At 40.5% G+C, this 17,261-nt stretch overlaps 1 protein-coding gene across 1 annotated transcript in view; it reads right to left on the bottom strand.

Moving 5' to 3' along the window:
• Positions 1-225: 225 nt before the first annotated feature.
• si:ch211-57n23.4 (immunoglobulin superfamily DCC subclass member 3) overlaps positions 226-17,261 on the bottom strand; it is a 31,928-nt gene continuing 14,892 nt past the window's right edge. The window contains exons 7-14 of the mRNA XM_063899670.1: positions 11,332-11,497; positions 8,944-9,194; positions 8,671-8,835; positions 7,750-7,938; positions 2,856-2,969; positions 1,006-1,132; positions 399-513; positions 226-300 (exon numbers count right to left, since the gene is read on the bottom strand). Of these exons, the coding sequence (XP_063755740.1) occupies positions 226-300; positions 399-513; positions 1,006-1,132; positions 2,856-2,969; positions 7,750-7,938; positions 8,671-8,835; positions 8,944-9,194; positions 11,332-11,497 (1,202 nt within the window). The remainder of the gene's footprint in view (positions 301-398; positions 514-1,005; positions 1,133-2,855; positions 2,970-7,749; positions 7,939-8,670; positions 8,836-8,943; positions 9,195-11,331; positions 11,498-17,261) is intronic.

Raw genomic sequence — 17,261 nt, 5'->3', positions numbered from 1 at the left:
CAATAAAGGCAATAAAGCTTTAGTTTGAGAGTTAGGGTTAGGGTGACCAAGGACCAGCATGTCTCCTAGCTCTTAGATAATGTTGTCACATTTAAGGTTATAAGCAGCTGTTCATGGGGAGAGTAACCCTAACACTGACCCCTAACAGAGAGCACAGAAGGATCATTGGTGGGAAGTGAGAGGACGATGGGGGGGGGGTATGGATGTTGACATTATAGACCAGTTTTAGCCAGTGTCTGTGCCAGGCAAGCCTGAACAGTGCTGCTCGATGACCACCTGGTACTGCGCCGGACAGACCACCTGCTCACAGGAAGTGAGGAGAGAGAGGAGAGAAGGATCAGATACCGCTGATGTTTAGGAGGTTAGCTATTAAAGTGATTTGAGGAAAAAGGGGCTACCTGTGGTGGGGGCTCCACTCTGGGCCGGTGCGCTCCGTCTTTAGGGATGCCATTGTGTCCTGTGTTGTCCCTCGGCACAGACCAGCTGTCCTGTGTCCCTTTACTGCAAAACAGACTGTAAACAGGTTCCAGCTGTGAGTACAGGTTCTGCTAACGCAACATTTGCATAGCTTAACACTACTTCATTAAAGGTGCAGAATTTTCATGATCAATTAAGTTTGGTCCATGTATTTTACATCAAAAAGAGGTGGAACACGTACTCAGACTTTATACTAAAGTCAAAGTAACAATACTATATTTCTAAATGCTCTGTTACAAGTAAAAGTAGTAAAAGTACAAAAGACATCAAAATGGCCCATTTCATAGCCCTATATGATCAAATTATGGTTATAGTTTTTAAAAATGTGTTCACTCATAATATTGGCTTCCAAAATGTAGTAGAAGTATAAAGTAACATACAATATAAAGACACTCATACCTCCAAATGTTACGTGCATTCTTCATTATACTTCACCACTGACAGTAAACACAAGGCATGATTCCCCAGATTAAAAATGATTGTATTGTATAATACATAGTAAAAAGGAAGCACAGTATTGGAACTGACCTGCGTCGGTAGCCGAACAGCAGGAAGAGAACACAGAAGATGATGCAGGCGGTGCCGATGTGGATGCCGATGACGATGCTGCCGAGTGAGGCCTCCCCCTCCCTGCACTGACACAGGCTGTTTTCTGCTGGACACACACAGAAACGAAACATGAGCTTCACATACCGTAAACTAGCAATTATAAAGGTTTTTTTTTTCCAGGGTTTTTTACATATTGCTGCCCGCATCTAAATATTCTGCATTTTACAACTTACAGTATGTCCTTTCATGCCAACGTGCTTTGTTTTAAGGTTTTAACATGATATTAAACCAAACGGCAAAATATGAACGTTGCACTTGCAACTGTAAAGGTATGTTTGCCTGTTCTTCTCTTCCCAAAGGATTGAGTTGGTGCCTTCTGATTAACCCATGTATTCTGACAACCTTCCTCAGTAATGTCACGCATAATTCTCTTTCCCATTTCATTTTAGTAGAGATTATCAATCATTTTTGGAGTTTTGTGTCCTATTGCCTAATTGGGTTATCATACAGTATATATGTTGTCTTTGTATGCATCTTATAATACACTGCCTGGCCAAAAAAAAGGTCACGCACTCTTTAGCTTTGATTACGGCACGCATTCGCTGTGGCATCGTTTCAACAAGCTTCTGCAATGTCACTACATTTATTTCTGTCTTGCATTCATTTTTCACCAAGATCTTGTATCGATGACGGGAGATTCGGACTACTGCGCAAAGTCTTCTCCAGCCCATCCCAAAGATTCTCAATCAGGTTCAAGTCTGGACTCTGTGGTTGCCAATCCATGTGCGAAATGATGTCTCATGCTCCCTGAACCACTCTTTCACAATTTGAGCCCGATGGATCCTGGGATTGTCATCTTGGAACATGCCCGTGCCATCAGGGAAGAAAAGATCCATTGATGGAATAACCTGGTCATTCAGTATATTCAGGTAGTCAGCTGACCTCATTCTTTGGGGACGTTGCTGAACCTAGACCAGACCAACTGCAGCAACCCCAGATCATAGTCCAATCTTTTTGCTCCCTAGCAAATTGAAGCCGTCCAATTAGCCTCACTGACAAGTGGTTTTCTTACGGCTACACAGCTGTTTAGTCCCAATCCCTTGAGTTCCCTTCGCATTGTGTGTAGAAATGCTCTTACTTTCACTACTAAACATAGTCGTGAGTTCTACTGTTGTTTCTCTACTATTAGATTTCACCAAACGTTTAAGTGATCGCCGATCACGATCATTCAAGATTTTTTTCCGACCACATTCCTTCCTGGAAGATGATGTTTCCCCACTGTCCTTCCAGTTTTTAATAATGCGTTGGACAGTTCTTGACCCGGTTTTAGTAGTTTCAGCAATCTCCTATGATGTTTTCTCTGCTTGATGCATGACAATAATTTGACCCTTCTGAAATAGATTAACATCTTTTCCACGACCACAGGATATGTCTTTCAACATGACTGTTTAACAAATGAGAAGCTACTCACTGCATCAGTTAGGGTTCAATAACTTGTTGCCAGCTGAAACATAATCACCCATGCAGTAATTATCCAATAGGAGGCTCTTACCTATTTGCTTAGTTAAATCCAGGTGGTGACCTCCTTTTTGGCCGGGCAGTGTATAATAACTAAATAAGGTTCTTATTCTTCATTTATGTAATGTCTTGAAATCTGTTTTTCAATGTAATATGTATTTACAAAAATGGCTGTCTGTTCTTTCACCTCATGATGATAAAGTCTAACTTTTCCAAAACGTCTTTGCAAGGTTCAAAGGTGTGTATGGGTTTGGGTACTATGGGATGCCTAATGAAATTTCCTCTTGTGTTATCAGCTGTGTGGGACTCACCGGGGCTCTGGGCGCTCTTGGCTTCCTCTGCCAGCGACACCAGTCTCTTGGAGCAGTCGCTCTCCCCGTTTCCGTTGTAGGCCACCAGTTTCACTTCATACACAGCACCGGATTCTGAAACACAGGAACCAACCAGAGTCAGGAGACGGAGACAATGTTTAAAAGGGGAAATACTTATACCCATTAGGTAAACACATGATGTCAATACAGCTGGGGATTGAATATTGATGCAGCAATGAATCATATACCCTGAGTTGGCATTTTACTATGCATCTTCCTAAAGTTTTAATACATGTTTTTTGGTTAAAAGCCAGAAATAAGGTGGCCGGTATCAGAGAGGCTGACTCAGTGGACATTTATAAACGACAGCTGAAGACAAGTTAGCTTTTTATTAGCAACACCCTCCATGACTTTATGTTGTTTTATTTATTTTAAAGGTTTCATATGTTTTAAAATAATTATATTATTTAACAGTTTTATCAGTGACATTTCCTTCTAAGTTGGTCTTTTAATTTTTTAATGGTTTATCCTCTATTATAATTATCAATCATTTTATATTGTTATTATTTTAGTGTGTATACATGTTTAGTTATTTTATAGTTTTTTTTTGTTTTGTTCGATATCAATTAACTTAGTATTTTAACTTCCTTTATTTATTTCCTTTCTTTGAGAGGGGTCATTATCTGTTTTATTGTTTTTACTATCACACCTTTTTGTGTTTTAACACGTTGAAACACTATTTTATGTTGTTATGCTGTTCAACAAAGCTCTTAGCATCTACAGTAATCTGAGGTGAATTTCTTCTTGTTGATTTTATTTGTGATGTGTGCCCTATCGAAAAGCACTTTGAGCGGCACTTGCTGTATGAAAAGTGCTATATAAATAAAGCTTTATTATTATTATTACTATTTATAAGTGACGAAATGAAACTACTTAACATCATCACGCTGAACATTAGCCTCCTTTAGTTTAGAGGTGGTGATGTCATGTCATGTGACTTTAATTAAGTTCCTTGATTGCCTTTTTTGGTCTGGCGATTGCATTTGAGTTTCAAAAATCACACAGTGGTGTTAGATTACCCTGCTGAACAAACCGTGTAAGAATTATACACATGTGTTTGCAACAGAGATTATAATCTGCATATACCAAGATTCAAAAAAGAAATCCCATTGCTTTTTGTCAAGGGAGTTGTAACATTCTAGGGTCTGCCTACAAAAATACATCATCACTGCAGCAGCGTTTCGATTGCCCTGACTTTAACTGGTTTAATCAGTACGTGGTCATATCCATTTTAGAGGAATAGTCTTTTGCATGTATTACTAAAAGCTATTTAAGCTGCCTGTTAGAGCATCTGCAGTCCCCATGAAGTGTGGTCAGATAATGAGCTCATGAGGTTACGACACATGAAACATGATTATCATCGACAGCGCTGCTCATTGAGTTCTCAGTGGAGAGGTGTAGAGACCACTGCAGTCTTTAAGGAGCAATGGCTGACTGATAGACACCCACAGAACCAAACTGCAAACAGGGAGAATTTTTTTCTTATGGCCAGTGATTATTCCCTTTTTATTTGTCTGGATTTAATAAAGTCAAGACTAAAATGCATTCTAATTTAAAGGCAGCCCATTGTGTGATTTCCAGAGGAATTTGAAGAAGTGTTCGTGCTCAAACCAAACATATTGCTCATTGATGGAAATGTGTTCTGACTCAAAACTCTCTACTCATAGCTGTGGATATATAGTTACAATTTACAGCTCTATATGAAGTTGTAGGAAACTGTGGGCATTTTGAAACTGCACTACATTTGTCACCCTGCTAGTTTTACACCCATCAGTGTCACAGAAATGTAACCATCCTGATAAACGGAGCAGCATAAGAGACAAACCTTTGGATAATTATAAAAAGTCCACATCTGATAATGAATAGGCCTATTAATTATAAAGGAAACGCGCTACAGGAATAGGAGACAGTTAGTGGAGTCTGTTCAAACGTGGAGTCTCAGAGGTGTTGTATCCTTGGAAATAGAATCCAATAAAAGGAGCAGCTGATGCCTTGTATTCCCATTCAATCATATTGTTTTGGAGGCGTGTTGTTATGGTAACAGGCATTGAGCATGGAGGTGTCATATAAACAAAGGAGGGCGAGTAATAGATCCTGCTCAGACATGTATGCGTCATCTTGGTGCTATGATGAGCAAATCTTCATGACCTTTTCATCCCGTCAGCAGGTGGAGAACATAGTGATTAACGTGGGCAGGAGCAGAGGATTGCACTTATTGACTACGACATGCTGCAGCTGTGAGCGTCAGCAACAGAAACTACGGAAGCCGAGAACGGCCATGGATTTTTTTTATGCACTGTTATGTCGTGATAACGACTTATTATCTCGTTATCTCGCCATAACAAAGATTGTTTTCTCGTGATAACAAATTAATTTATCTCATTATCTCAACATAAGTGCAATCCTCTGCTCCTGCCCACCTTGGGCTCAACAGCGCCCTCTGTGACTGGATCATGAGCTTCCTAACGGGCAGATCCCAGGCAGTGCGGATGGGCAACATCACATCCTCCACCTTGACCCTCAACACCGGAGCCCCTCAGGGTTGTGTGCTCAGCCCTCTCCTCTACTCCCTGTTCACGCACGACTGCGTGGCCACACACAGCTCCAACACCATCATCAAGTTTGCTGACGACACGACCGTCATCGGCCTGATCACAGACGGCGACGAGATGGCGTACAGAGAGGAGGTCAGAGCCCTGACATCTTGGTGCCAGGACAACAACCTCCATCTCAACGTCAGCAAAAACAAAGGAGCTGATTGTGGACTACAGGAAGAGGCAGAGAGAGGCACACACACCCATCACCATCGACAGGACTCCTGTGGAGAGAGTCAGCAGCTTCAGGTTCCTCGGGGTAAACAGCAGTGAGGACCTGACATGGACACATCACACCAGGGTCATATCCAAGACAGCTCGACAGTGGCTCTTCTTCCTCCGCAGGCTGCAGAAGTTCAACATGGACTCCAGGATACTCTGCAACTTCTACAGGTGCACCATCGAGAGTATCCTGACTTGCTGCATCACCGCCTGGTATGGCAGTTGCACCGCCCTCAACTATAAGACTCTACAGAGGGTGGTGAAAACTGCTCAGCACATCACCAGGACGGAGCTGCCATCCATGGAGGACCTCTACACCCAGCGGTGTAGGAAGAAGGCCGGTAGGATATTAAAGGACCCCCATCACCCCAGCAACAATCTGTTCTGTCTGCTGCCGTCTGGCAGATGGTACTGCAGCATCCGGACCAAGACCACCAGACTCAGGGACAGTTTTATAACACAGGCTATAAGACTGCTGAACTCCTGAGCTCGGTGAACGTCTACTCACATCTTTTTATAGTACACACATATATATATATATATATATATATATATATATATATATATATATATATATATATATATATATATATTATACACATCTGCCATACATATCTGTTTATAGTACACATATCTATATATTATACATATCTGCCATATACATCTGCTATACATAATATATGCATCTGTCCATACCTCCTCATTCAACAGTGTAAAGTATTTAAATACTTTCAATGTATTCCACATATGTATATATTTCACATCCTCAAATCTTTGTTGTTGTTATTGTAAATATTCTTCTCTCTTTTTCACTATTTTATTTATCTTATTTGCACCATGTATGTGGAGTTGTTGGAGGAACATGGGATATAAGATTTTCATTGCCAACATATACGTTGTATATGCTGTGCATATGACAAATAAAACCTTGAAACCTAACAAAGATCGTTTTCTCGTGATAACGAATTCATTTATAATATGTTCGACTTGCTTTCAACCATTTCAACCTGATTTCAACCTACAAGAGCTGCCATGAATGGCTTCCGTAGCCACTGACTGTAGGTTTAGCCTAACGGTAAGTTACACTTTATGTTAGTTTGTTTACTTGACTGGGTTTGTTTAGGGGCTACCGGTTAGCAGATGAGACACTGACAAACTCCTATCTATCCGGCTGCTTCAGCTAAGGTAACATAAATATTTCTGTTATATCGAGATAACGAAATAATTAATTTGTTATCTCGAGAAAAACAATCTTTTTTATGTCGAGATAACGAAATAAATTAATTCAGAAAACAATCTTTGTTATATCGAGATAACGAGATAATAAGTCGGTATCGCAAGATAACAGTGCATAAAAAAGAGAAAAATCCATGGCCGTTCTCGGCTTCCGTAAGAAACAGCCAGAGCCAAGGTAAAAATATACCTTACATCATTATTAACATTAGTGCAATAGGTTTTACCAGCTGTTCTGAGATCCAAACTCAGAACAGCTGGTAAAATAGCTCTTTGAAAGCTATTGAATGCATTGGCTTTATATGAGACTATATTTTCAATGTAACGTTATTATTTTATTTATTTTTGAGCAATAAAAACAGGTTCGTTTTCAGTATCTAATAGAGGATATGCACTATGTACATTTTCTTTAATATTTCCAACGGAAAACTTCTGAAGGTACTGTTATTTTGTATATATTGACCGTTGTTCTTTTATTTATGCCTTTTCATGTTTGTGTGTGTATATATATATATATGAAAAATATTAAAAATATGTATAGAAATACATATATATATATATGTATTTCTATACATATTTTTATATATATTTGTACATTTATTTACTTTAACTTTTTTATACCTCGGGATTGTGGTATTTCGATCTCTCTGTCTGTACACACAAACTGAAAGATTGACAATAAAGATGACTTTGACTTTTGATATGTAGACCTACTGGATAAATGATTTTATATTTTAAACAGGATCAGGGTCAGTGTTGGGGACACACTCTCGACACACACTTACCCAGCTCAGAGATGGTGTGGGCGTTGATGAGACAGACCAGCTGGATGGGCCCCTGGAAGTCAGCGTGGGGGACCCTGCGGTAGGACAGCCTGAAGCCCTCAGCCTTGCCAGCCTTGCTGGGGAGCTCCCAGAGAACCTGCACGGCTGTGGAGTTCACCACCTTGGTGAAAAAGGTGGGAGGTGTCGGCACTGAAGGGACAGAGACATCAGAGGGAGAAGGGTGAGCTCTAACTGTCCTCACAGGCTCTTTAACACAGACTTTAGCACAGAGAGGACATCCAACAGTACGCCACCTGGTTTTGTTATAACCTGTACGCTTCACTGTGGTGTAAAATAATACCAATCGAAGAGAAAGCCCCGCTGTTGGGCTGGGCAATACGCAGATATTTTATGGATATCGTGATATGATACTGTACCTTCTTAAATTTCTGAGGCTGTAATATTGCATTAGTGCCTTTTCATGTTTTTACAGGTGACATTACAATGGATTTTTAAAATTAATTTACCATACTAGCTGTTGTATTATTTGCCATTACTGACAGACACAATGTTGCAGAACGTGCTAAATGCTAGCTGTATCATGCAGCGTGTTTATGTACTTGTATTGCATTAGAACAGTATTACATTGAAAAACACTCTGATGCCGTTTGGTCTACTTTTTACAGTTTTATAATTCTGTCGTTTAAGTCTTGTTTTAGTTTGTGAACTAGAATGAGAAACACTTAACATATAGCACGTTAGCATACTAAAAACATAAATCATTCATTCATTATACTCTCTTTGTGTTAATATTTGTAAAAGCAACAATAGTCAACATTGTTGTAATCTCACTATCAAGGTATTTCAGATATATTGTGATATCGGCTTTTCTCAATCTCGCGAGCCCTGCCCCGACGGTGTGGTCAGTCTTCTTGTTCTTACCGCCCCCTAGAGTTGTAGCCACCACAGTGTGGGACTGCTGGCTGGCCCCCAGAGGAGAGTAGGCCTTCAGGTACAGGGAATAGGTGGTGGCAGGTTCCAGGTTGGCCACGTCATGCTGGAAGGTCTCTTTACTGATGGCCTCCTGCAGCTCCAGACTGTCCGGCTCTGAGGACACACAGACATTTAGTTTTTACTATAACTGCAACTGTCTGAATTTAAAGTCCAGATGGTGTGTTGCTACAGCTCTCCTGCTCTGACGGGGCTGACACTGACCTCCTATCTTGCGGATGTGCAGGACGTATCCGATGATGCTGTCGGTGACATTGGGGAGGGGCTGGATCCAGGAGATCTGCAGGCTGTTGGTGGTCAGCGGGCTGGCTGTCAGGCCATGAGGGGCGCTGGGCAGGTCTTTAGGCTGAGCCACGGCTAGCCGAGCGCTGGCCTGGTTAGTGCCGGCACTGTTCTCTGCGATGCACTGGTAGATGGCCTCGTCCTCAGAACTGATACGGGTCAGAGCCAGAGTGCTGCACAGAACATACAGACACATCAGTTCATTGCTACTGCTACTGTTACTGCTACTGTTACTGTTACTGCTACTGTTACTGCTACTGTTACTGCTAAGTCTAATGCTACTTCTACTGTTACCAGTGATGGGCAGTTACTTCCAAAATGTAATACAGGACATATGACTTATTACTGTCTTTTTAAAGTAATAAGTTACATTACATTGTTACTGTCTCTGAACTGTAATGCGTTACATTACTTTTGAGTTACTTTGAGTTACTTTGACCAAAATATCCGCAAAAGTATGGCTTTCATTGCTAAAATGTAGTTTATTGCAGCTCATTAATTAAAGCTATATATCTATCTATCTGGCAGTACATGCTGAACATTAGGAAAACATAGAAATTAAACTCATGCTGGATCTTAAACTCATGCTCCGTTTAAGTGGGCTGAATAATATGTGATACCAGTAACATGACGTCTCTGTGTGTTATTAACAACATGTTAGTGGAGCCTCTGCACGGCCCTGTGACCTGCTGTATATGAACCAGTCTCTATGGCAACGTTAGCTCACCTGGTCATTGGTGTGTTAACGGGGATTTGGCTGAGAAGCTTTCTAAAAGCAGGCAATTCAACAGAGGACAGAGGCTGCATATTTTCAACACTCTGCCACGAGTCTCTGAACTTCTCTGGGTTCAAGCAGCAGACCAGAGAGAAAGTGACCTTCTGTTGCTTTGGGCTGCGCGCACTCCTGTCTTTCTCTTTATTTTCTCCGAGCCTGCAGCTCTGCATTGCGAATCTCCAGAAACAGATTCGCAATGCAATAGTAAACAGGCTTACTGAGTAAATATTCTACCTGCACAATTATTTCTCTGTTGTCGGAATGTCTCGCGATGTTTGTGAATTCTTAGAAACAAAATAATACATTACTGTAACTTCGTAACTTTTGTAACGCGTTACACCCAACACTGACTGTTACTGTCACTGCTAATGCTAATGCTACTGCTAGGCTACTTCTACTGTAATTGTATGTTTTTGGGCAAATATGATCCTAAACACAATACTGATTAGAATTGGACCTAATTGCACTTTTATTTGTTTGTCCTTTAAAGGACCCAGTGTCAAAACCTTGGGTTTATACCTTAAAGTTCTTATGTGCATCATGTGTTACATGTTGAATATTTAAATTTTCATATGTATTTAATCACTCAACAACCCTTGATGAGGGTAGTTTACTATAGAGAATGATTGTTTTCTAGGGTAAAATACAATAAAGCATGTGTGATCTTTTGCAAGCTAGGCACAGAGCATACAGACAGGATACATACAGAATATAGAGAGTGGTAGAAACGATCTCGTTTAATTTGAAATATAATAAACTACAGCTAGAGAGTCAATTTTAGCTAGTTAGTGAGAAAAACATCAGTAATAAAATCAACACCAAAAGATGTTGAGTACCAAACACACACACACACACACACACACACACACACACACACACACACACACACACACACACACACACACACACACACACACACACACACACACACACACACACACACACACACACACACAGACTAGACCTGACAACAAAGGAAACACAGCCTGAAACGTCATCCGTCAAGTAAAACACATGAAATCAAAACATCATGTTTGGGATATGAGGTAATTAAACCAAACAAGTCGTCATTCATAAATCTGCAGTATAGACATGTTTTAATATTCCTGTGTATTTATGTTATTTGTTTGATGTTATGAGAGAGCTCACACTCTATGCAGCGCTGCCACCAGGTGGTCCAGCTGGGAAATGCGGGACTACATGAAGCTCTGCTGTGTGTAAGTAATGACTGACATAGAAAAAGGTTTTTATAGGAAACCAAAATCTGAGAACATTACTGCTACCAGTTTAGAGGATATCTTCACATGTGTTTTTTTCCGATTCTAAAACCTAAAGATACATTTCCCACCTTCAATTCATTGAATTCAATATAATCTATTCATGCAATGTGGTCACAAAAAATATATATTGTACGTGTAATATGTAACCAGTGCACCATGGAAAATAAGGCCTCTGTGTCAAGTGGTTTTCTGAAATTAAAGTTAATCTAAAAAGTCATAAAAAGTTATTAACATGATGACATCACTGCCACCTACCTGTTGTTGTTGGTCAGCTTGACGTTGTGCCCGGTCGTCAGGACCTTGCCGTTCTTCAGCCAGATGACGTGGGGCTCCGGGACGCCCTGGGCCACGCAGGTGAACACAGCGCTGCCCCCTGCTGGTCTGGACACAGACTGCGGCCACTGCAGGAACTCGGGAGGAGCTGAGGAGACACACAGGGACATGAGACAGGGTGCACACAACACAAACAATCACTATATCAAACTAAAACAGTCTTTGTTAAGACATTTATGGACGTTAATTACACTGCTAAATACTCTATTCTGATTGGTCAATTTGGACAATTATTATGGGAATTTATTTTGTACAAGGACCATGCATACGTTATATTAATCTCATAAAAGAGAAGAGATGTTTTATGCCAGATTTTAGCTAACAGCTCATTTCCATCTGCAGTCGTTAGGCAGGTACATAACAAACAACAAACACAAACAAAATGTCATACTCTATCACACAAACAATACTATCAGACAGTAGCTAAGGACACTCTGATCAAGGGACTGTGCAGTCATATCAATCTGCACACAGAAGTCGGGTCAATTTAACGTCAGCTTATGCCAAAAATCTTTTTTTTGTTGTTATACATTGAAATATATCATTTTTATTTAAGATTTGTAGTTTAAAAAGTCCTGGTGGATACAACTCATGTGGAATAGCTTTTGTATTTTGACTTGCAACAATGGTATATATTCTTTAGCCCCCCCCCCCTTTAGCACTACCGTCCACTGGCAGCCATCAACAGTTCGTTATCTGGTCAAGAACAAGAGTCTAACACATCCTGCCAATGAGTGATATTTTCACCTTTCAGAAAATGTATACCGAACGAATGGAAAAAGTTTACTTTAATTAAAAGTATTATGTCAACAGATTTCACCTTACTGTAGGTTAGGTTAATTAAAAGCAGTAATATTAAGTTTAAATGCAATAATATTATGTTCAACTTAATATTATTGCTTTCAACTTACCCAATACAGTTATGTGTAATCTCTTGACTTAATACATTTAGTAAATAGAACCTATACTCCAAAATCCTTTCCTCAGCAATATATTGAACATTAGTTAATCGATCTGTGTCACACACACACACACACACACACACACACACACACACACACACACACACACACACACACACACACACACACACACACACACACACACACACACACACACACACACACACACACACACACACACACACACTCAGCTGTCCAGATGCAGGGTGACTGCTCCTACTGGCCCCCCAGTTCAATATTAGAGACACAATAGACATGCAAATATATGTGGGGTTTTAACCAACACTCCTTAAACCCTAAAGCCCCCCCACACACTCCAGCCCAAGCTCAGCGCCTCAATCATCTTTGACCTTTACCGCCTGTGTGACCCCCCCCACCCCCTAACTATGGGCCGAGAGGGATGTGTTATAAGATGTCCATTTCCATAAGAATGCTCTTATCACTGCAGCCAGGGGGGGTCTTTATTATGTAGCCACATCACTTTATCAGTCTGAAGGGATGATGTCACCCTGCAGGTGTGTGAGGTTTCACATGGTGGGGTGAAGAAGTGATGGTGTAAGCTTTCAGGTTTCCAGAAACGGATCTAGATTTAAATCTGCTGACAGCACACTGTCTGGTGTGACTCCAAACATCCAGTTACAGAGGGGAGATAAACATTTAGCCAAGAGGTTTTCACATATATGAATATTTCAAGTGTATTGCTAAACATTGGAAGCCACTCAGATGGAGAAAACCTTAAGAGACAAGGGCAGACTAATACATTAAAACCCCATCATATCCAGGATTACAGACTGGGGTTAAGATGGGCAGCTAGATAGGTACAGTAAGACCGGTGTTCATGTTACATATTAGTAACACATCATAACATGGTTTCATATGTGGTATGACAAACCAAGAGACCTACTCTGACAAATACTATCGTCTGGAACTGTGGAGTCAAGATATACGTTGCTTGTGTTACAGTTACAGTTCTCAGACAGTTAGACAGTTTATAGATTCTTTATCTTCATAGTCAACTGTATATATATATATATATATATATACAGTAAAGGATGACGTTTCAGGCTGTGTTTCCTTTGTTGTCAGGTCTAGTCTGTGTGTGTGTGTGTGTGTGTGTGTGTGTGTGTGTGTGTGTGTGTGTGTGTGTGTTTGGTCATTATCATTGTCTCGTCACTGTGTTAGAAAGTGTCAGGCTGAGCGTCCGTCAGTAAATCCATACTCTGTATTGATCCGTGATTCTGTTGACCTTGAGGTTTACACCCCCCCCCCCACACACATATTTATTTCCTTTTTGTTTTGTTGGCAGCCAGCCAATCATCTGTCCACTGCTCACACACGCTCTGAACATGAACCATTTACATATGTGAGAGCCATCCTGTGTCATCTTCCTCATGGAACTGAACATTAAATTCAAATCTCACTAAAGTATAACGCACATTATAAAAGCTGTGAGCAATGGATGTATTTTAATACTGACAAATGGTAACATTACCTTCCAGTGGTTCTTATTAATATTACAATAAGAGTCTTTTAGTGGGTAAAGCTTATTATTCCTATGAAATTGAGTACTACTTGTATTGAAATAAAAACTTTTTAAAGGTTTTAAACATTTCTCCCATACACTACAGTCTCTAAAATAAAATAAACTTAATTACACAGGAACTTGTAAATTAGCATTACCCAATAAAAGACTCTTATCGGCTTATTGCAATAACACTCAAACCTCTAATTTAATAATAACTCCCTAGCCTTCTGACATCTATGTAACCTGGCACTTCTTCTAGGGAAACAAACTTTATTCAGGTTTTGAAGCATTCAATTCATCATTGTATTACTTTGAATTATTGTATTATTTTTCAACACTTTGGGGCAATAATTAATGTCTCTCAGCATGTGATGCTCCGTCTTTAGTGTGGGAAAGATCTTCGGTGCATATTGAACGTGAGAAATATGTTGAGGCGCTCAGCGGGATCTGCATGACAAAAGCTGGGCGGCTCATCTGGTGTGCAAAACAGCGAGGGACGAAACACAGGATCCTCCAATATGGCTTTCCCTCCTTTGTGTCCCCCCCCTGCGAGGTGACGGCCCGGGTTGCCCTGACCCCTCCGCCGGGCCGCTATTCAACCCCCCAGCTTTCCCTAATTAACCCTGAGACCACACCCCTCCTCTCTCCGACTCCCTATCTGTCTGTCCTGACTCCGCCCCCTCCTCAACCGTTTCCACAGACGGTCCTCCTGTCGGGGGCAGGGGTCAAGGTCACAGGTCTCATAGGTCATCAATAACCCCCGCCTCCATTCCCCTGCCACCCCCCCCCCCCCAATGCACATGCACCTTGCACCCAGCATTGACCGTCTAGCTGTCCACCACTTTTTTGTCTCTGTGTTTGTTGTCTTCTTTGTCCCCTCGTACTGACACACACACACACACACACACACACACACACACACACACACACACACACACACACACACACACACACACACACACACACACACACACACACACACACACACACACACACACACACACACACACACACACACTCAGAATAACCTTCACACTGCCACACGCAGCACACTCTCTGATTCTGACCCTGAACTTGACTTCAGATGGAAGCTAATGTTCATGCTGTATTATTAAGTATTTACAAAAGACAAATGCAGAGCAGAAACGTTCCTATTTCCTCACCAGGTCAAGCATCTCAAAGAACCGTTTGGGAAACCTATTTCAAAATACTTCAAAATGTACACTTGTTTTATACATTTCCACATTTTTCTGTTCTTCTACGTGACTAAGAGCTAAAATAAGTGCATTCCATTTCATTTTGAAGGGTATAGGCCGGGAACGAGCCCTTAAATATTGGACTAGATCCGGATCACAGGGATAATACACATATTATGTCTTACTTTCAATAAGTTTGCTAGAGAGGGCCTTTGTGCTGCGTTCATTTTGCGTCAGAATAATTGGAAATATCTGTTCTTGGGTGTCTGCTGAAACAGATCAAACACAGTATAGTGTGTAGAACTGAACAGTAGCAGGGTTTTTTTCTCAGTCTGTGTGCAACCTTACTGTTGATATTCTGCAATCTGTGCACACATTTCAATGAAAGCAATATCTTCTTTCTCTATGACTACAACTTCTCTCTGCACTTTCAGAAGAATCCTTTCACAGGATCCACATCTAAGTGACAGAAAGCCGAGTGCATACATCTTCACAGCATTCAAATCATTGTTGCAAAGTTTCCTCTCATGCTTTACATGTCACATCATCTGCATATCAAGAATGATTTCCACACTTACTGAACCAGAGCCAGTATTCAGTAAGATGAGCCAGTTGGAATAAAGCAACAGTGATGATAGCTTGTTCTAATCTCAGCTCTCACTCATGCAGTTCTTTTTATAATGTCATTTTGGAGGCACCGCTGCAGAACAAAAGCCCAGAGCTGTTGGGTTTCTTGATGAAACTGATCAATAAATTAATGAATATATTAAAGATCAGCCCCTTCTCCCCTCTTCTATATCAGAGGGGGGTTAGGTTTGGCTAGTGATTGATCTGCTCAGAGATTCTGACAACAGGAGCATTGACATGGATAGATGAAGGCCAAGCTACATTTTGTGAATATAGATTTGTGTAGTGGAGATTAAAAGAAAGCAGTGTGTGTCAGCTGTTCTGATTTCAACTGCTAGCCAATGTTCAGAGGTATACAGAGTATCCACTGTGATCGTCTCAATCATGAAATCGTGCTGAATACACCCCCTTTATCTGTGCAGCCTGCAGCACCAGCACACAAGAGCATTAACATGATGATCCTGACCTAGTTGTCTCTAAAACCTTTATAGTATTATACCATTTTTATGCTTGTCATTTCAATTATAACTCCTCATGTATGCTGTTCACACACATAACGTTTATACATTACGCAGCATTTAGCTGATGAAGTGAAGTTTCTTCCCTTCCGCATCTGGGACCTCCACTGACACTGACCCTCAGCCACATCCTAGACTCTATACATGACATTAATGCACACAATGTAAACAATATCTTGATTTCATCCTGATACTGCACATCGCTGAATTCTGCACATTGCACATTGAAAATGCACATATTTTATTGCAATTGTGATTTAATTTCTACGGGTCCACTCATATTTCAATGTAAATATTGCTATAATGTTTATGTAATTATAGGTATCTTATAATAGTTTCTTTATCAGTCCCAAGTTCTGCTTTACTTTTATGTATTTATATGTATGCACCATAACGCCAAGTCAAATTCCTCGTATGTGTTAACCTACTTTGATTCTGATTCTTAAACATCCAGAGCGACGTACAATAAATGCCATAAATCATCAAGATTCAAACTAAGGAGAACAGGAACTGTGCTGACATATTCCCTTCAAACTATCCAGACCATAGTAAGTGCTGCTGCATCAGTTCAACTCTTAAGTGTGTTCTTTTTTGCTACATATACATATAAATGTCTGTACTGTATGCGTTGGTCAACAGTTTGCAATGTATAAACCACAAGCTAGACAAAATATTGTCAGATTTGTTTCTGTATTTGTTCTCTTTCTGTGACAGCATCATGTCTTTAACTGCAGCTGAACATGTGGACATACAGGAGAGCTATACTGGAAACAAGCCATCACCTAAGTCTAGTTTGAAACTATTAAAAGGGGCAGATCACATTCTGAAGTACTGAAATGTACACGACAGTGTGGGTAGAATAACAAAGCGACTATTTCTTGCTTTATGGAACTGAAGGATACTTTGGTGCTGGACTCATGGGGTCTAAATGACTGGAAATACTGGCCCCTGCTACACTTATTATTGCCTCTCACAAAGAAGTGAAATACAAAATGGACTGCTTTAATGTTCTTGTAGAATTGCG

This window comes from Eleginops maclovinus, chromosome 13 (genome assembly GCF_036324505.1).
Source record: "Eleginops maclovinus isolate JMC-PN-2008 ecotype Puerto Natales chromosome 13, JC_Emac_rtc_rv5, whole genome shotgun sequence".
NCBI classification, from domain to species: domain Eukaryota; kingdom Metazoa; phylum Chordata; class Actinopteri; order Perciformes; family Eleginopidae; genus Eleginops; species Eleginops maclovinus.
Note: the sequence above shows the minus strand (reverse complement) of the source record. Positions and strands in the feature narration are given on the sequence as shown.